At 34.7% G+C, this 21,633-nt stretch overlaps 1 protein-coding gene across 1 annotated transcript; it reads right to left on the bottom strand.

Annotated features, from left to right (window-relative positions):
* Positions 1-1,368: 1,368 nt before the first annotated feature.
* LOC143449427 (lethal(3)malignant brain tumor-like protein 4) lies at positions 1,369-6,680 on the bottom strand. The gene is made up of 6 exons (XM_076949635.1): positions 5,390-6,680; positions 4,814-4,951; positions 4,350-4,514; positions 3,921-4,148; positions 3,729-3,843; positions 1,369-3,649 (listed from the first exon to the last, which is right to left on the bottom strand). The coding sequence occupies exons 1-6, from the start codon at positions 5,480-5,482 to the stop codon at positions 1,554-1,556; spliced, it is 2,835 nt and encodes a 944-aa protein (XP_076805750.1). The 5' UTR covers positions 5,483-6,680; the 3' UTR covers positions 1,369-1,553.
* Positions 6,681-21,633: the final 14,953 nt, after the last annotated feature.

Here is a 21,633-nt window from a genome sequence, read left to right as displayed (position 1 = left end):
GTATAAACGAGATTCAAACAGATAAAAAGATAAAATAAAGGCTTTAAACAGCGGAAAAGTCTGTTTTCACTATTTTTAAAGAGTTGAAGCTTTAAAAGCAATGTTTAAAGTCTTAAAACGCGACTTGAATTCCACCACTAATGAAGCGACATGAAAGCAGGTTGAATGCTTGTGTTTTTTTCAACCAATGAATCAGCTTTTACAAAAACTTTTTGATACCTTGTCTTCGCTTTATCAACTTCTTTGTTGAAGTAAAAGCGATATACTTTTCAAGCAATGGTTGGCATAATGTATTTAGAATTTAAGATTTAACAAAGAAAAAATCGTTGCAATTGCTAAGAATAGATTGTTAATAAAATTTGTTATTCAAGCAATCTTTTTATTTTTTGTCAAAAGCGCGGTAGGAACAAAAAAATCAAGCCAGTTATCATTAACATGCGCTAATGATCGGGAAAAAGTGACAAAACCGAAAAGGCTAAAAACATGCTCAAAAATAATTAAGGTAATCATTTCTGGTAACAACCGGCACGCAGCCACTACACCAATAGAATTCTTAGACGCTTTCATAATTTCTTATGTTACATTTTGTTTACAAACACGTTTAAAGTGTTTGAGTTGTAAGTTTAACTTTGCGATATCGTTACTGAGACACAAATTTTATTTGTGTAAGAGATCAATTGAAAACAGCTTTAAACATTACGTGAATCCCAGAGGAACCATTACAACAAAACAAGCGTTTTAAAATAATTAGACTTCAGCATGGCATACTAATGGGTTTCCCAGAAAAGATGAATAGAATAATGTCAATAGTATAAGACTGCGGCATACATTCGGGTCGACAGAGGAAACCTACACCGGATGCGGCACAGTCTCATACATCTCTGCAGACTGATTACTTCATTTCCGCGTATAGCCTATGCAAAGCTATTCGGCTTTGCATAGGCTTTATAGATTTAATGTGTGCAATAAATAGACGCATATTTAAGCTAGTTAAAGTATTTTTTCATTTACATCTAACGTTAAGGATAACATTCCTCACGTATTCAAGGCATGGTGTGTATCAATAATTTCACTTCTCGGTTGTCACTTCTATACTTGCTGATTTTGCAAAAATTTTATTTTACTCCCTTTCTTATAAAGTTTGAAGTACTAAAAAGATAAGGATCGTTGGTTCTCTAAACTTGCAAAACAACAATACGCCCGCTCTTGCACCAGTGGCATGATCATCAGCTTCTCTTCTCTCTTTTTACAGTGTTTGTACAACTTCTTAAAAACAACTTATCTAACGAAAACCATAATACAGACCACTAAAAGATGTAATACATCACTAATCCAGGCTGCATAACTACTATTTCTTGTCAATGCCAATTTAGTGCAAGAAAGCGAAGTTTTATTCGAACACAAAACAAACGAAATATGCAAAGCAAACCGGAATTAAAACACCAAACTAAGAACATGCAACATACATAGAAAAGCAAATGGGTAAATGTTTAAAAAGTACAAAACAAAACAATTTTTGAGGCGGGGTACGGTAAGCTAACAAAGTACGGAGTTTAATGAAATTTTTCTGGGTACACACCAGAATCGAATTCTTTTCCCATCACCTTAAAGAACAGAATCGCATTGTAAATTTTAATAGCCGGACCTAGCTTGATGTGCAGCACCTTTGACAAATCAGTTTGGGTTAGCAAAAGCAAGCTTTCTCCGTCGATTTCCTCTTGAGTAAATTGTTTCCCGTACTCGGATTTTCCGGTAAGCCGAGCTACGAACGAACCCACTTCGTCAACCGACCAATTTGTCACTTCGGTTGCAACTACGTCACAAATACCTGGTAGGAGTTTAACATTTTCGTCCCAGCAAGGGGGAAGATAAACGGAGGGAAGGGAAGTAACGGCCGCAAAAAAGGAAGGATGCAATCTAGGGTCGAATCCTGATTGCCGATACTGGCGTTTGAAAGCGCTATGGCGACGATGGTTCCCTGGCTTGGGTTTATCAATTCTTGGGAATCTTGGACATGTGGATCTCAAATCAGAAAAGCGTCGCCCTCTTTTCGATAACAGACGAGACTGGTACTTCTTGGACGTGGAAACACCTGAAGGTTGTCTGCCGTATGCCTGGAAACTCCGCTTACGTTTCATAATTTTTTCATCTACATCAAGTTCTTCGAAGTCGTCAAGAGTTGCTGAAGGGGTGGCGATATGTTCGCGAAATACTTTTCTCAATAATGTACGATCGTGTGCCCAGCTGCGATCGAGATTTTGGGCCGAGTACGGGCAGCCATATATGCTGTGATGTTTTTTGTGATAGGAAAGAATGCGTGGGCCGTTTGTATGACCAAGTCCATTACAGCCTTCAATTGGGCAGCTTTTTCGTGTATCACTCGGCCATGGACTATTGAAGTTGGGAGGCGCTTGCAACGGATGGTTTGTTTTTGTGCACCAGTTTATCGGATGAAGGTCGGGGCTATCCATGTCAAAGAGGTCGTCGAATTCGTCACGCCAACCATCAAAATGAACTTTTATTTGAAGTTCGCTGATATTAATAATGGTGGCTACCCTAACTAACATGGAATTACGCTTGTCTACAACTTCAAGCTTAGTGTTGTTTTGGAAATTGGGAGTTGTTGGCTTAAAGCTGGATTCGGGCGTAGCCCGGGCGCCGCAATACTTTAGATATTCTTCCCAAAGAAAGGGCCGAGGAGAATTATAATCCAGAGGTGGTGATATATCTTTTCCGTTATTTTCACACCACCCAATTGGCCGTATGTATGCCGATGTGTGTTTCACCCAGTAGTCATATTCATTACCCCACCCATCAAAGTGAACCAGCAAGTATTCATCAATGATATCAGTAATCGTGGCAGCACATATCAGTTCAACGTGCTTTCGATCTACAGCTTCTACTTTATCACCGATTCGAAATTCGGTTTTGTTCATATCGTCAGAGAACGCAAAGCAGTGTTTAGGCGCAACTTTCTTGCAATTCCCCCCGGTATAGATCTTCCAGTTAAATTCGACGGGATCGTAACCTTTGGGTGGAGACAAAAGCCGGCCAGTAGACTCGCAAAAACCGCAAGGAAATATAAATGGGGAATCTGCGTTGACCCAGAAGTCGTAGCAATCAGGATAACCCTCGATATGTAAGCGTAGGCGGTATCCTAGAATTTGAGCAACAGATACTAGACAAACTAACGACTGATGGAAAGGGTCAATAGCTTCTAAAAACCAACCGACCATAAATGGGTTCTTTGCAAGCGGAAATGGGCACTGTCCCTTGATGGACTCAAATGGTTCGATCGAGGCAGCAATAGCGGAGGCGCAAGAAAGATAATCATTCCAATTAAACTTTCGACAAGGTTCTAAAGAATTGGGAGATGCCATCTGTTTTAAGCTTAAATTTGGTGAGGGCAATCTTATCTTAATTTTTAGATCACCGGTTTCTGTAACAGCAGATTCATCTGCGAAAACTGTGTCCATACTTTGCTTCCTTTTGCCTTGGCGTGCACTGTCAAGTGATAGACGATTTTGTCTACGCTTAGCGTGGGCGTTCTTACCGATGCAAACTTTACTACAGAATCTTCCAAAAAATTTCATACCGGCGCTTGATTTTCCACAAAAATCACATCTTCTGTGCTGATTCAACTTAATACCTGAAAAAGCAAAATAAATGTAAGTTGTTTCACCATTTCAAAATAATTTGTATCAATATAATCGGAAAAAGAATAATACCTTCGAATGGTCGCCCATTTTGCAATGCGATGTTGTTGGTTTCAGGCAATACTTCATGTATTGCCTCGTCATAATTACTAACAGTATAGTTATTGTCTGTTTTAATTGAACATACCTGAAAAATTATAGTTACATGTTTAACCACATTATCGAAAACTTAGTGAAGTTATTAACTGAAAATATATACTTAACCTTTTTAATATGGACATTTACATCTTCAGAATGAATTTCCTCTAACATGCTGGTCAATATTGGTTTGATATCGCTGGAAGGATCTTTGTAACTTAACGTTGAGGAAGCGTTTAAATTAGCATTCAAGTCCGATGGGTCGTGATTTTCATTTAACGTCGGACATGGTTTGGGAGAAAATGTTTCTGTGCCTTCCATGATTTCTACGTCCCCATCCACGTTCATTCGAAACTACAAAACACTTTTGTTGTGGTGCTTACTATCAATATGCGTGTAAAAATAGTAAAAAAGATATTTTCCATTAAAAGGCTAAATAGGTGGTTAAAAAAAGTAGTGTAAGTTTGTAACTTAAATACACGTAAGACGCAACCTTTGGAATAAGAAATCATATAACTAAAATTTGCGAAAACATAACTTTCTGAGACCTATTACCTTTATATCGCTTCCAGGGAGTGCAGCAATACCATTCTGCCATTTTAGACCAAGGGTTTGCTTGGATTCTTCTTGAGGATAAATTGCTGTGTTCTCAGTGATGTGCTCGTCAACCGTCGATAAATTCGTCTCAGGTACATTGTACAAAGTTAAAACATTAGCATGCTGTAAAAAAAACGCAAAATTTAGTTCTCAAAATGCCAATATACTCCTACAATACGGATTGACATACAACATTTGATTAACTTAGATTACAAGTACAGAATTAAATTAAATCAACGCAATGAAACTCATCAAGCTTACTGTATTCCTGATCAAGATAGATATGGCCTACGAGGCAATTAGTCCTAGTAATTTTAATAATGGTTTATCCTAGATACTTTTTAATTAATAAATTCTTCCTTCTTACGAACTAGATTTTACCAGAGCTTACTTTGTGATAACTGATAACCATTTATACTTACAGCTGTCAAGACTGCATTTGGTCTTTCGTGAATGGTGTCACTAACGTCATCAGTGTAGGAAGTGTTACATAATTTTAAATCATGTATATCATCATAAGATGCATTTGCATTCTTGCTCAAATTCACAAATGAATACGTCTGGTAATATATAAATTTCCTTTGAATGAGATTGAAAAAGTGAAGCAAATTCATTTTTTCTCCACAATTAAATAGTTTACAGTTACTAGTAACAGTAAATATCACATGTGTAAGTTAACTTAATTCTAACAACATATAGAATATTTAATTGAGCATATTTCTTACCGCTACATAAAATATTCTCACAAATATCAAGTTTTCATAAAAATATTGCTCTAAAGGGGAAGAAATGGCGTGATTAACTAATTTTAGGGTCACGTACGTGCAACAACACATAGTAGCTTCATTTCAACCAACATGTCTGTATTGAATCTGGAAACTATTATAGCAAATGTATTTCGTAAAACTTACCACACCAAAATATATGGAATTGTGCAGACAATGTGCCTAAAACCTTTCTTTTATGTTAATTAGCAAAGATGTAAAATTTTTACTTACTTCTTGGTTATTGTTTGGCGTTGGTTCCTTCCTCGTCTGACTGTTTTCGATTATGTTTATCATTGAAACGTCCTGGGTTTGTTCAAGGGACATGCTGGTATTGACGTAGCCAATTGTTACAGCATTCAAACAATTCAGTTGTGCTGCAAGTTCTTTATTCACAATGTTCTTGTCTATCAATGAATAGAGTTTTTACCTAACGCCGGCAGTTTTGAAAACCTGCAATAGCGAGTAGTTAACTTTTTCAGATACTTTTTCACATTCGCTGTAAACTTATTATTGAAAGAATGTGGCTTAAAATATATCAGTAGTCGCACTATTATTCTCTTCCTTTGACGTTCGGTGCATTTAACATCTTTCCAGAATGAATTCCTGAATTAGGCTGCATCGGTCTACTCACCACTTATAGCAAAAGTTTGCACTTGAACATTTGCTATGAACACGGTCAACATAATGAAAAATTACAAAACGTTCATGCGCAAATCGAAATCTTGACAGTAAGCGACAACTGTGATACAACAATCGCTTTTTAAATTGTCTTCATTATCAGAATGAAAGCAAACGTTATTCCAGAGTTACGAACATTCAATTTTTGTACTGCATATCCTTATATGCCAGTAAAAGGCATTTCGTAACTAAAAAATGTGTACATATAATGACCCCGCACCAAAAACAATGTTTAATGAAGGAAAGAAAAATAGACAATAAATACGAAAATTGTTTGTTATGTTTTGTCAAATTGATCGATTGAACTTTTCTCAGCTCAATCACAAACAAATCAACCCGTTACGCTTGAATGACCTCTGCGCAATCTCCTACAAAAAGCGAGCTCTAGTCGTACGCAATAGAACTGGAACACTTTGTCCAACTTGGCACAGTTTCTGCCCTTTCTTTTTAGTCCAACGTCTTATAAAATGGCAGTTAATTTAGCACTATTCCTTTAATATGAAACAAACTGTTTCAAACCAACCTAAACTAGGCCTATACCATGTTAACTTTAGTTTTTGAATATTCAAAGGTTTATTTACAAAACAGAAAGCTTTTTAAAGCATTAGAAGCTTATTTTATTAAGAGCTCCACAAAGATTAACCTCGCCGTTTTAAAAATACATTTATAGAATACTAGCAGTATGACAAGTTCTACATTCCAAGTCCTTGTTTATGTTACAACCAGTTTAGAAAACTTGAAAATCTTCCTTAAACAATCCAGCATAAATAAACCACAACGAATAATTGAAACTTACAACTGTACCAAAAAACATGAGTATTAGGACAACAGCTACATCTCTGTTTGGCAGCGCTTCAACATTCGCACTGAATCTCTCTCAAAATACATGGTGTCTACGTTTGATGCACGTGAGCAGACGAGCGGACGTAATAATCAACAAAGAGAAAGAAAGAAACACCCACGGAGAACTTTTTGAAACCAATGATCGCGGGAGTGAGAATGTGAGCTTGGGGATGCGTATGTGCGCCTTTGTAACAATCGTTTCTCTAAGTCTAGTACTGTAGTCTATACACTTTCTGTATTTTGGCCTTTATCAGTTAGTTACATCACCCCAAGCGCATGACTTTCACTTATAAAGTTGCAATAGTGTTGAAAAAATATTTGAGGTTACAGCCTTTGAAAAAACTATTCAGCAACTATTTTGTGTAAAAACCAACCTTGGGAAAAAGCGGTCCAACTTACATGCTTGACCAGTTATTTGATATAGTTAAAAGCAGTAGTTGTATTTCAACTGCTTGGTTATTTCTTTTGTTGTCACACAAAGCCTGCTTAAGCAACACTTAAAACGATCAATGAACTGCTATTTGTGAACAGCAATATACACAGTTTCAGCAATTCGAAAGCTTGAAAGGTATGCAAATTAAATTTTTGAGCTGGAGCTTATCGATAACGTATGTATGTCAGCATGCGTTCGTTCCTTTTGTCTAATCCACTTAAAATAAAAGAGCAAATGAAATATCGATATGAATGAACGGCATTTGTAAGAGTGTGATGAAATGAGTGCCATTAAGTTTTGGCGAATATAAAAGTATTTTGATTTGCAAATTTGAAAATTCAATCACATGTTAAGTTAACAAGAATCATAAATCCTTTGTCACAGTTTCGTATGGGAAGTGTTTGTCAGTCATTACATAAAATGTATGACTAAACAATGTTTAAAATATTCTACAGAAATATTAACTTAAACGCTTCGATTTCGCTTTATCCATTACAAAAAGTATTGCTGTATTGCTTCAACTGTGTTGCTTCAAGGGAAACCTAGGAATGATAAATATTTTAAAATCTAGTCATGTCTCAAAATGGATTTATAACTAATGCATTAATATATATATATTACAAGTGTTCGTGCATCTGTTTCACAACTACTATATTAGTAGATGTTCGCGCACAAAAAAACATTATTGAAAAGTAAACTACAAAAGTTTAACAATTTTAATCAAATGTTATTTAATGAAATCCCTTCCTTAAAAAGATTGTTAATCAAAGTCCAAAAATATCTGCATGGACCAAGTGCTTGTAAACTTTGGAAGCAACCTATCTCAAAGTGACTGACGCAACCAACCACACTAATGAACAGCGTACAAAGTAATCGTTAGCGTTTATTGTTATGTATGCATGGAGCAGTGCTTTGACGCATTTTCATTTTCTTATGTTTCATATGTATATGATAGCACAACAAGCATGCTAAAATGAATGTCAGTAATAAGTATCAAATTTGTCAACAGAAACATGACGTAGGTTGTTTTGCAACTTTAGACTTATAGACTTTAGAACTTATTAACTTTAGACTTTAGACTTATGTTGTTGATACAACATTAAATTAAGCGCAAAGTTTGATATGCAAAATCTTTTAGCAGTATCACATACTGTTTGTTAGTTTTTAACAGGTTGCTGTGCAGTAACTATTACATTTAAATATATCCTTTAGTCGTACTTGCATTTATGATATGAACGTTAGCGGTAAACCTATATGCTACACATTGGCCAAAATTAATCGCTACAGGAGTAAAACGCAATAAAGATGGAGATAACTTTTATGAGTATTAGGTGGTAATATTTTCAGATATGTTCTAGGCTACAAGACGCAACAACGATTTTCTTCTTGATTGTTTCTTTTCAGGCTACCGGTTTTAGACAATCGTTAATACCCAGTATTTGTTATATACGGTACTTAATCATTTCACAAGGCTTATTTCGCAAAGTCCTCTGACAAAAATTCCACAAAATATTTACACTTGAGTAAAGTTTACCAGTAACGCCTTTAACAAATAACGAATAACATTGTTGTCAGGTGATCTCAATATAATAGGTAAAGACTGGAAAACTAATTTAGCACTTTTTAGTTGACAAAATCACCACTTTTTGCAAGTGTTACTGTCTTAAACTACGTTTGCATACAAATCAATAATATAGTACTGTACAATAGGCGTACAGGAAGCAAAAATCATTTATTTGGCAAAACAGATTAAAAACTATGTCTTCTCTTGTCTTATAAACACTTTATCTTCTATTGGTATTTGGACATTTACATACTTCTATTTTCAATATCATGTTCGAATAATTCCCAATTATATCTTTATGATAGGCTTTGCTCGAAAGTGTAACGTTTACATAAAATTATACGATAAGAGTTTTAAAAACGCTTTAGTTTTGTAAAGAAAATGCGGTAATGTATAATACAAGGAAAGCATTGCGTTTACTGATCTTGTTATGAATACTGAAATGAATAATGTTGTTTAGGATCATTTCCGGTTCTGATACATTTATTCATTTATTCAAAGCTTGCTGCTTTTAAAAGCATTTACAATGAAAATTAACAGAATCTTACGAAATTGCTTAACATGGAGTTATTTTGGCTTTTGAAGTACTGTATGTATTATCTCTTTATTGATCAAAAAAACGATACCATTCTCCACAAAACTAGAAAACATCACAAAAATAGTTAAATTGACTGTACAGACGAGTCCAAAAAGCCTCAGCTTACTTGTTACAAGTATAATTACTGTTTTAAACATCTATAACATCTGATTTGCATTATAAAATTATTACACGTGAGTAACATTGTAAAAAATAAAAGGAAATTCAAACACCAATTATAAATCGCAAGATATTTGAAAATTAAAAGAAAAATATTTTATATATACAGTGTTGAATTAATTTATATCAAAAAAACAAAAAAAAAACAATTGGAATGTCATAAGTTGTTGAAGTGTTGCTGATATTAGCAATTAATTGACTTATTTACAAACTGTGGAATAAATTGAAAACGATAATTTAATTTGGAACATTTAGTAACCATATAATTCTACATTATATATGGCGAAAATAATTTGAGAGGTATAAACATCATCACAAACTGCAATATTTATGTTTCACGCTTTCCGCTATATAAGTACACTAATGTTCCATTTTTTATTTTCTCGATTTTAATTTTTTATAAAAGACGTAAATCATGTATTTAATATGCTGCATAAATCTTCGAATATTTCATGGTGATGAAATTTGCTGGTGAATATTTTTGCTTTTACTGGTTTCACATTTCTTCTCTTGAAAAAACATCAGATAGGATCAGCAAGAGCATATACATACAGTACTTGAGCAAATGTTGACTTTAATAACCGCAAGCAAGGGAAGATAGTAATGATTTACGTCACTTGCCATACAAACTTAATTTATCCTCGGTACTTAAACATTGTCGTTCAAATAAGTATTCTTGTACAGTCGTATGCTTTTCTCCCAGAAACTGTATAGGTTCTATATACTGTAGGGAAAAGAGAGGCTGAATATCAACGCTATGGTTTCAGCTTATCTTTACGAAAGCTATAGTTAGTTTTCAGTCTGATGAAACATACTCCATTTGACGTTTTGCTTTTTTATCATAATACAACTTCCTGTAACGTTGGCTTAAGTACACTGTTATATGTTGGCTGTTGTATTGCACTGACCATTATTGTCTTTGTGTGATAAGTTGAAACGTTTACACTGCATTTAGTATTCTACCACAAATGTCTTACAAGGATAATTTTAAATGCTACTTCCAGTAGCAACTGGAAGTAGCCTACACAAAACGACAAAAAGTACTGTACTATATTATTGTAAAATATCTTTAAATTGATAAATTTGGGAAACTTGACTGTGCTTTACACCGTACTTCAAGCTACCAAGTTAGCGCAAAAAGAAGCTTTATCACCAACATTAATATGAGTTACTTAGAATTAGTTTGTTTTGTCATCACTTATTTTTAATTTAATTTCTGGAAAACTAGGCTCTATACGTGCTGAACTTTTGCTACATTTTTTAAACAATGTTTTTTAGAATTTACCATCGCTTAACATTGTATTGTAATTCAAAGTTGAACGCAGTAATGCGATACAATTCTGATTTTTGTATGATCAATCAGGAAACCAATCAGGCAATCAGCGCATTTTGAAGTATAGCATGTTTATGCTGATGTGGAACCTATATAGTACATTCGGCTACTTTTTACTATGAAAGCAAAAAGAAATAAATGTTTATAACTCTGAAGGAACTGCATCAATATGCGATATTTCTTTAATAATACATTGGAGTTTATATGTAAGTGTATCCATGCAACGCATTTGACTATTTATAAGTTTACATTTATACATCATCTTAGATCAACCAGTCTTCTGTCTAAGATATTTTGTATATTGAAAGTCCACTGAAATCAAGTCATAAATCAAGAAATACATAAACCTTTAGTCATCTACATGAAGTGTATCTTTTATTCTAATAAATCAACTTAATAAAAGTTAAATTACATGTTTTATTGACCTTTAAACATCAAAATCTGTATAAGTTATTATGCAGAAAGTATAGGCTATATGTACATGTCAAAGTTTTCCTGGCGTATGCCGTATAGGTAGATACGTCAAAAATGGGCTTATAAAACTGTCGTTTAAGGAATACAAAATTTCTTTATATAACGTTTTAGGTAAACAATAATAATAGTTTTTCATATTCATTTGTTTATTGTCAACGCAAAAATTTATATAGACCATATCTAATTTATATGTAAACAACCAGAAAACCTTAAAATGGCACGTCATCAATTTCAAATCAATACTGGTCATTATCTTTGGTCAAAGAACAATTTTGCCATGTTAATGAAATAAACAATAAACGGCAAGAGTCTTATCTCAACGGTTGAGAGAAAACAATTTACTTTAACTTATACGTAATGTTTTCTCTTACAGAACAACGTCTAAAAGTCGAAATGTAGGTTACTTCGCACATCCTTAAACACAAAAATGTTTACATAAAGCGAAACAAAAAATCTAGAAAAACCTTTAATTTAAAGTCTAAAATGGTGTTAATTGCTGTGACGATAAGGATATGAATTTGTTTCAGAGTTAGTTTGCACAGAATAGCTTGCAAGACAGATTTGCGATTTGGTTTATTGGTTTATTGGTTTTAATTACTGGGATGAAAGATCTCACCCCAATTAATAAACCTTCCGTATTAAAGCTTAGAAAACCAGTCTTCTGGCCAACATAGAGCAGCAAGAAGCTCAGAAGTTTTGTAATGAGAAATTTGTAACCAACTGGCTAGCTAACTATAACACGCCTAATTTGTTCAATAAAGAATAACACCACGCTTTAAGCTATGTGAGTAACTTGTAGAGTCACAGAGGGTATTACAGAAAGTACCTTATTGTTATGAAATTTACTGTTTCCACGCTCACACACTTCAAAAATACAGTATATGGGTCCAATTTAAAGTGCCATTTACTAAGAAACCTAAAGTTTGCCTTTTCTTGTTACCGAATTGAAAACTATGCGGATTAAAATGCCAAACAAATACTGTATACCCAATTAATAAACAACAGAAAATATAGCGGTGCGGATTATAATTTTTAAAGGAAAAATCGTTTTGATCAAAGACTTTTTTGTAGGGAAAACGTTTGAAAGCTTTTAAAGTTATCAATTAGTGACATTTGTTATTACAATCATACAGTACCATTATGTTTTCAATTTAAAACGAAGAAAATTAAATTTAAAAAAGCAAGCAAAAATATTATCAGTTACGTAAAAATTACTTGCCCGAGGCTATATCCCATGAACATATATTTCAAGCATAAAGAAACAAATTAGCGTAATGCGATATTAATTTTAAGATTGCTAAAAGAAACTACACTACGAAAGTTAACGTTTACAATAATTAAAACTGAATACAGCCTATCAACAGCAAATTATAAACTATATTTTTGTTGACTTTACAATATTAGTTTATTCTTCTTCACACGCCTCTTATTAAAGCAGAATATCGCAGATGCGTTTAAAAATAAACAAGGCATTACATTAGGGTCGCAACTACTGTCGAAATATTTTTATTTTCTAATTGGCTATTAATTGATTAATTAATTAGTTATTATCAATAAACACGTTGTTCGCGATCACTGATCATTACACAATAATTATAACATAATAATACAATAACTTACAGGCGAGACTTACTTAGCCGCTTATAGGCCTATAGTCTCTAGCCTCATTTGTGTTTTATGCGTTTGTTCTATTATATTGCTTCACTGTATTCTATGTATTTTTTAACTATTTTTATTAATAAGCTTATAATGTGATTTTGATAAGTTACAGATAATTATCTTAATTCGGATATTTTCAAATGAAGTTTATCTAACCATTATACATCACATAGAATACAATTTTATACAATTTTGTTTCTCAGGGTTTTATTTAGAGGTTTGACCCGTTGTTGGCAAAATGGCATTACCTAAAATTCTGCTTGCACTGGAAAACTTTGCGATTGAGGAATCCCAAGTTATCCAAGTGAAATTGCGACATGGAATACGAAGAAGATATAGTCCTGCTATTGGATGAAATATTATAAGTTCATTTTGTGTTGTTTCCAAACCTAACAAGTGCTCACTGTTTTACGCTTTATACAATAAAATATTTAGTTTAGAATCTTAGAACATGTAAAAAATTTACTAAGATTACTTACATTAAACAGTAGAATAAAGAAGAAGGTCAAGCTTTTTCAGAAAAAGACTGTCAATTGAATAAAGCCACAAACAGAGCGCATTACTTAGGATTCTATGTATATAATAATGCAGAATATAGTAATATCTTGACCATAATTCAATGTTCCCAGATCAGGTGAATGTGAAAAAAACATTTCAAGAAGTTCTCATTAAGTGCAACTATTCACTTGACGTGTTAGCAAAATGCAGTGAAATAATTAATATTTTTGAAGCAGTACTCTAAAAAGTGTTGCAAGGATATTGCAGAAAACAGTTCCTAGTATAGCTAAGTTAAATGTTTGAATTATCTGGCAAAGTTTTATTTTAATCTGAACTGAGATAATAGCCTACGCTAATAAAAATAGATGGCCATCTGTGTTTGATGCTTCGTTGATATATTACTTTATATTGAAAAGTGTCATCGATTAATTAAGTGATTTCTTAGTACACTTGAAGAAGCAAGCTTATGTTTACGAAAGCTCGTGTAGAAAAATCAAAAATAAAGATAACGTTCAGGGTGCCAACCTATATCTTGTTTTTTATTTTACTATGTACTGGGTTAACACGGTTCAGCCACCATCAACTTTGTAGATCGATTAATTACGTAGACATAATTCACTAACACTAACTTCTTCATCAGCTCAGTTGAACATTTTGTAACCTGTTTTTCCTCTTCCTCAAGCTAATTAACTTTACATTATCGATAATTAACATTATTATTGATAAAAAAACATTTAACAAGCAAAGAAATAAAGGCATTACCCTTAGCCTACTGATGAAAGTAATTAAAAAGGCTAAAAAAAACAGAAGATAAAGTTGTCGCAGAGGTAACAACAATGAAAAATGAAAAAATTTCATTATTTAGAAAAAAAGTTTACGTTGGCTGAAAATGCAGTACCACATATCAATCTTTCACTCGTAAGTTACAAAAATTATTGTCACTTTTTTGAGTTGTAACCAAACAACATTTTTAACACCTGTATTTATGTCACATTTTTTGTAACAAGAGGTGATGTGCTAAACTGCCGCTTCCAATTAGGTCACTCCCTAAAAAATTTTCGCTTAATGATTTTTGATGTAGCGCCAAATTTAGTGCCACCATTAATTGAATTGGGGGAGATATATCGTAAACTATTAAAAAATTATTTCTTACTCCTGAAGCGGGAAGTGTTTATTCCGTAAATTGTAACAAATATTTTAATGCACCAAATTATAAGCTTTTTAAATTGGCAATGTTTGGATAGCCTATGTCAGAATGCATGCACATTTTTCATCTCAGAAATGAATTAAACAACATGAAAATAACAAGACAATTAGGCAGAAAAATAGCGCTATAGCGTACTTACAAATACGTAAAAAAGAAAACAGTGTAATTGGTTTAAAGCAATGTTGCAATTTTCTTCGCATACAATGTGCATTAAGATTTCTTGAGTTTACTTTCAATCTGATTACAACTCAAAATCATTTACAAAGATACAAATGTCTCAATTATTATTGTTTTCCAATATTATGACTTTTCACCAAAACTATACGATTGCGTAAAGTGTAATGATTAATGCAACGCCCCGCGCAATCACTAATCAACGCCCCGTGTAGCTCCGCCGCATATCTCGTAATCACGTCCATGATGTTCTCAGTTCAGTTCCTCAGTTCTCTTCAGTTCTTTTCAGTTGCGTGATTGCGATTCATCATTTTAAGATTACCAGTTTCCTTTTATGGTTTGTTTAATTTTACTTGTTGTGTTTCAGCCTAGTTTAGTTTTTGTCTCTTAAAGCTGTGCAATTAGAATACGATTATTTACAACTGTCTGTTCTGTTCAGTTCATAAAGTAAAGTTTTTTGTGGAAATAATGCAGCTTGCAGCAATAGACTATACCAGCTTTTAGTGTCCTTCACCAGCGACAACACTATTTTTGGCACATTACTTGTGCAAACATTGTACCCAGACATAAGAGGATGGGGTACGTCATTACATCTTCCCTGCTGATTCCATGACCATCCTATTTTTACAAGTGTTTAACGATAGTCTGCTACACCATATATTTAATAATTCATAGCTTGAATTATATGAATATATTTTATCAAGAGAGTGAATACATACTTGTAATAGCAATTACAACTTAAGTCTTTACTTGAATTTCTTGTGCATAACCAAGTATGCACCATATCCATATGACAATTGTACTCCCACTATAAGTGCGTTGCATGGTGTGATGAAACATCTAAGGCTACTAAATGTTTTTTCGTGTAAATTCGATCCGCGCCAATTTCCGCTCTTCGCTCTTCGTCTGGCTCATAAAAATGCGACCAGGGTTCCAATTCCAGTTGCGCTGCTGTTGTAATACACTAGGGCAATGTATGTACGACACTTCCCTCTATTCAGTGAATTTGATGAGCAGTTATGAATTAGGGCATAACAACACAAAAGCAAAACGCTAAAACAAAAATGTGTGTTAATCGGGTTGTGCACCAGGCTCAAGAGATGAGAAAATCATTTTCGATGAGGAATCAAGTCATGCAAAGACTTTCCTCAGTCCGAAGGATTTTGATGTCAATACCATACCATACCATGCCATGTTCATAACCGTGCACGGTTACATGTGGCGTCCAGTGCTTTGTTGTTTAACCAATTACGTAACAGCTGTAATCAGTGTCGTGTTTGCGGTATGTGCGCTTTTTGTACGCTCGGATTCTGTAACGGAACCCAAGTTTCTACACACTCGTGCATCGCCGAATTAACAACGGTTTGATTTGAGTCACATTTATGTATTGTTCCCAGGTATCAAACCTCTCCGATACGTTACACTGGTGACACCCGCAAAACCAGTAAAATCAGCATGAACAACCAGTCATTTTCTGATTGTGTCGGCATGACAAGCGCAACAACGATCTCTTCGATTCCGAACTTCACCTATAAGTTTACATCTTTTCAGCCGTTCAAGTTCTGCAGGAACAAATCTCAAAGCTGGAGGTGCATATCGATGTAAGTCGAAGATATGCTATTACTATCGAACGCTTGGAAAATCGGCCATGAAATGCATGAAGTTCTGCAAGTTGGTTAAAACAACCCGCTATCGGCAATCGCCATAACTTCGTTATCGTCAGCTCCACGCAGACCCTTCTCTGAAAGTCAACCTCGTTAGTAGTAAACAACGTCAACACCGACGCAAACCTGCACAACCAACGACAACAACGTCCACGCAGACGTTACCCAGCTATGTAGTATACATGAATTCTACACAAATTCAGGATGAAGACACACCGATATCACCAGTGCCACCGACTATGCAGCCAATGAAATGTTCTTCGGATGAAGCTAACCCGTCTAGGATGCCTTCTGGACGTAAAACTTGTGACTTTCGCTTTAACACTTTGAGCGATCGGTGTAGGTTGTTCGATAGAGATAAAGGCCCTAATTAATTTCTTTAAATATAATGTTTTTGTGCTTGTAAAGCTTCGATAATATGTATTATAGTTTTTATTTCTCTCTACTTAACGATTTCAAGCTTCGGCTTCGTTTCCTTTCCTTAGACCTTGTTTGGCGGAGGAGTGATGTGGCGTGCTGTACCACGTTTGTTGTTTAACCAGTAACGTTACAGCAGTAATCAGAGTCGTGTTTACGATATGCGCGCTTTTCGTACTCGTGGATTCTGTAACAGAACCCGTGTTTCTACACGAATAAACGACGGTTTGATTTAAGTTACATTCTTGTATCGCACCAGTTTAGCGTTGTAGTCGCCAGTGAAGCTGGAATGAGTACGCCCCTTCAAGAGCCAGATTTGTAGGAGTTACTATAAAAATACAACTGCGGCTTCACACGTATCGAACCTCTCCGATACGTTACAACCGCATAGACAACATGGTTATACGAGGTTACCTGCTTTGACTTTATTAAGGAGGCCTATAGGGCATACAGCAAATTAGATATCTACTATGGTAAGTGAAAATTAATTTGCTGTGACAAACCTAATTAAGGGTCATCAGCTCATCATAACATAATCCAAAGCTTTGTTGAAACCATTGCTCTAGAGCAGGGTTGTCCAAAGCACGGCCTGCGGGCCAACTGTGGCTTGGCACCTGTTTATTAATGGCCCGCGGCCATCATCGAGATCACACGAAACGTCGTATCAAAGATACGAAATACGAGAAATACGAGATACAAAATACGAAACAGACGTTTGAAGTTTAAGTCTAACAAACTTTATTTCAATATGGCTTACATAAAACTGTTCAACTTCAAACTATTCAGGTGCAAATTATTATTCCCAGCATTTAACGGTAATTATTAATTTGCATTGGTTAATTTTAAGTTGACCCAAGTTACGGTACGATAATGAGCAGATATTGCGTACATATTTAAAAATTATGTATCACAAGAACTACACAATACTGTAATTTCTTATGATCCCACCTGCCACAAGACCCTGTAGTGAACTGCAGTTAACGGCTAAATATTATTATGTGTTACATCAAATATGGTAGAACCAAAGGAAATTTTCCAATGCACGTACATTAATCAAAAATCTTCATTGTTATATAAGTCTTAACCAAAATATACTGAGAACCAGAATGACTGACAAGCATTTTTGTGACGTCTTTCGCATCACTGCTCCTACGAAAAACGTCGAAATATTGCCATACTTTATCCGCCCATTTTGCAATGCAATGATTAGATTAGTTCTTCTAAGACTTTTGATTTATACAGCGTTGGGCGGCGTAAACTTTGCGTTTGTGGTACCTGTTAGAGTTGTAGGGGCAAGCGAGTAGCTACATTTGTGTGATTTTTTATTGCTTTAGGTCAGTGGTTCTCAAACTGTGGTACGCGTACCACTAGCGGTACGCGAGAGCTTTTTAAGTGGTACCGCGTACCGCTGAACATGATTTTCGATGTGCTGTGAGTAATGTGTTGCCCCGGATAGACAAGCTTGTGCAGAAGAAACAGTTGCATCTATCAAATTAAATTGTGTTTTCTTGCTATTCGTTGGTGTTATGGTATAGTAATGACGGTAATAACTATAAATACCGGTACATTTGAGTAAAATAAGTCATTCAGGAGCCAGGTGGTACGCAGTGTAGTAAAAAAAACGAATGAGTGGTACGCGATCGCAAAAAGTTTGAGAAACACTGCTTTAGGTGATATTTTTCTCGGCCTTCTATTTAACATTTTCAATTAGAAAATAAAATTTTCTGTCAATGCCTTTGTTCATGGTCTTTACGATATTTGTTACGTTGTAGCAAAGCAGCGATCTTCACACATAGTGAGTGACCCGGACACTGGTTAACTTTTTAGCACATGGCTCTTAGTGAAAAAAGTTTGGACAACCCTGCTCTAGAGCACTGGGAGTGAACAACTTAACAATTTAAATTTTCGTATGGTGCCGCTGTAGATTAATTCATGTGAGTTAGCAGTTACCAAACTATTGCCCAAGTTCAAGGCTTCCCAAACTTTTTTGCTAGCGACCCCATAAAATTTGTTACAAATTTTCGTGACCCTTCACATTTCGTAGTGATAAAGAGCTAAAAGTAATTATATGTTTTAGTATTTGTCTTTAATTTTGTTAAAACTCGATACTGGTCTGGTACTTAATAAAATCTAAAAAAAAATCACTTCAAAACAAAAACAAACGAATACTCATTATTAACATTATCTGTACAGCATTAGCCTATTCAAGGAGACGGATGCGACTGCGTTGTTTTGCACAGCAAGTCAAACCGTGGCTCAATATTTGTCAATACTGGTTTCAATGCAGTTTCAATGTTTTTAAGGTTTGAACGGTACCTTGTTTTGATTGCAGTCAACGTTGAAAAAGCAGACTCGCCTAAATACGTTCAAACAAATGGCAGGAGTACAGTTAACCAAGGTAAAGCCAGCCCGACTTTTTCGTTTGTGACGTGGTGTCAACAATTTGTGGCGTGTAACAAAATTACTTCAAACAAAGCTGGAAATGAAAAAAAAACGCAAAATACGCATCCGTTGGCAACAAACATCTTAACACAAAAATATACGGTTTATCTTGTCAGTTTATCCTTTAATTCCATATTAATATTTCGCATAATATCTTCAATATGCTGCTAAATTAATCACTAATTAAATACGATTCCGCATTGACAAAACAATTTTTTTTCCACACGCTTGTTCATCTATCACTTTAAAATAGAAAATTTGCTGGCATTATTTTTCATTTTGTACTCAAACTAATTAGCGACTTAACTTTGGTCCTCACCGCTTACAAACGATCTCTTTCATTGGCAAGCGCCAAATTACGCATCCAATATAACGGCTCGAAAACTTAATTTCAGCAAAAATATTCAAATAAATTTTCATTACACTTGTTTATTAATCACTCAAGATTAAAAAACTATTAAATTTGCTGGCATTATTTTTTATTTCATATTCAAATTAATTGCAGTTTTGACTTTGGTACTCACCCTTGGCAAGCCGTCATTTGCATTGATAAGAGCCAAATTATGTTTCAAATATAACGACTCGAAAAATGACTTTAATTAATCCACAAGTATACAGGTCTACATAATTAATATTTAAAATGTTTTCATCTAAACTCTAAAGAAATATTGAAAAAAGCATACATATGAAGACAAATTAATAATAAAATAAATGAAATTGCAGATTGGATACGATAACTGCACGATAAGTACCAAGTACCACAGTAGCTGTGTGGGGATGACAGATAACGAACTCGAAACTAGGTTTATTTCGCAAAATTGGAAATGTATTTTTTGCACATAAAAGTAAAAAAAAGATTGCAAGGCAATGCATTTGTTAAAAATTTCGTGCATTAATTATATCAGTGTAAATGAAGGTTTGCGAGCAGTGGAGACCAACGGTAATTAATTTCATCGGCTATTGCTTTTAGGTGAACAATTGCATTTATTTTCATTTTGAATGGTAAATAAATTTCTTCACCAATGTTGTACGGTTTCTTAGCAATAAGCCAAGATCCCTCAAACGATGCTCTTGTGCACTTTTCCTGACTCAGAAACTCACTTTCAAACAATCGTCGTTGTTTTTCTGTTGTTCTCAATAAGCTTTAAAAAAATCTACGGGTTTATTGCAGTAAGAATCGTGTTTTGTCTTAAGATGTCTTTTCAACTTGCCAGGTTTAAGACTCTCATTTGCCAATATTTCATTGCAGATGAAACAGAGTTGGCGGTGTTCATCGTTTTCCGACACGAAAGTAAATCCATACTGAAAAAAATTTTCTTTATATTTCCTGTTTTTCAAAGACGTACTTGGGCTTTTCTCAGCCTTGGAATGCTTAGTAAGGCTGCAAGTTGACATTCGTTTTGTCTCTTCTACACTGTCTACAGCTTCAACATTCTTTGCTATAGCATTATCTCCACATCTTTTCAGCCACTTATCCATTCAGTTTGTTTAATTGAAATTTTTGTGTTGTCCGTACTACCCACTGGCTATCTTGCGTACGATTCGTTAAAAATGGTCAAAGTTTACTGTTTTGAATCAGATCACTAGCAGTAACTGAACAATTCTTGGACTCACTAGCAGCGTGGAGCGTGCTTCTACCAGCAGTAGCCTTAAGCCTTTAGCTAGCACACGCATTCACATTGGAAGCAGAGCTAATGTGACGAAACAACAATATTCTGATGAAATAAACCCCTAGTAATGAAATAACAACCAAAGCAATCAGGTGCGCCACGACAAAATGGATACGTTTATTTTTTGCTATCCTGCTTCTCTCAAGCATTCCGGTGAAATGCGTTTAACTTCTTTGGTAATCGTTTCATTTAGAAACATTAACAAAGTCGCAATACGATAGCGTAGTGTTGACAAACTGTAGGGTGCAGAGTAGGCCTACGGATTAATTATAGATGAACTTCAATAATTGTTGGAAACAATGCCGGTAAAGGAAAGAATCATCTAATTTTAGGTCGCTTCGTAGTACGGTCGTACTTTTGTATGAAATTAAGGTACTCTTCGCGATCCCTAAAATTCTTCGTGCGTCCCCCTGTTTGGGAAGCTCTGCCCTAGTTGGTCTACACCAGGGGTGTCCAGCCCGTGGCCCGCGCGGTATTTTTCGAAATGACTTATATTATCAACTGAATCGCCCATGTAATTTATGGCGAACTTACATTCCGAGAAATGGGCATTTATTGTTTGCTTTCTTTGTCTATTGCTCTATAGGCTACTATGGAGCAATAGATAGTAGAGATAATAGATAATATAGATAATAGAGCAATGGATAGATACTATACTGTAG

Source organism: Clavelina lepadiformis, chromosome 3 (genome assembly GCF_947623445.1).
Source record: "Clavelina lepadiformis chromosome 3, kaClaLepa1.1, whole genome shotgun sequence".
Lineage (NCBI taxonomy): Eukaryota > Metazoa > Chordata > Ascidiacea > Aplousobranchia > Clavelinidae > Clavelina > Clavelina lepadiformis.
Note: the sequence above shows the minus strand (reverse complement) of the source record. Positions and strands in the feature narration are given on the sequence as shown.

Bases quoted from the DNA above. Each gene is read 5' to 3' on its own strand.
- LOC143449427 (XM_076949635.1), bottom strand. From the start codon at position 5,482: ATGTCCCTTGAACAAACCCAGGACGTTTCAATGATAAACATAATCGAA. The intron at 4,952-5,389 runs GTAAGTAAAAAT...ATATATTACCAG, and splicing joins CGCCAAACAATAACCAAGAA to ACGTATTCATTTGTGAATTT. The intron at 4,149-4,349 runs GTAATAGGTCTC...AGTGTTTTGTAG, and splicing joins TCCCTGGAAGCGATATAAAG to TTTCGAATGAACGTGGATGG.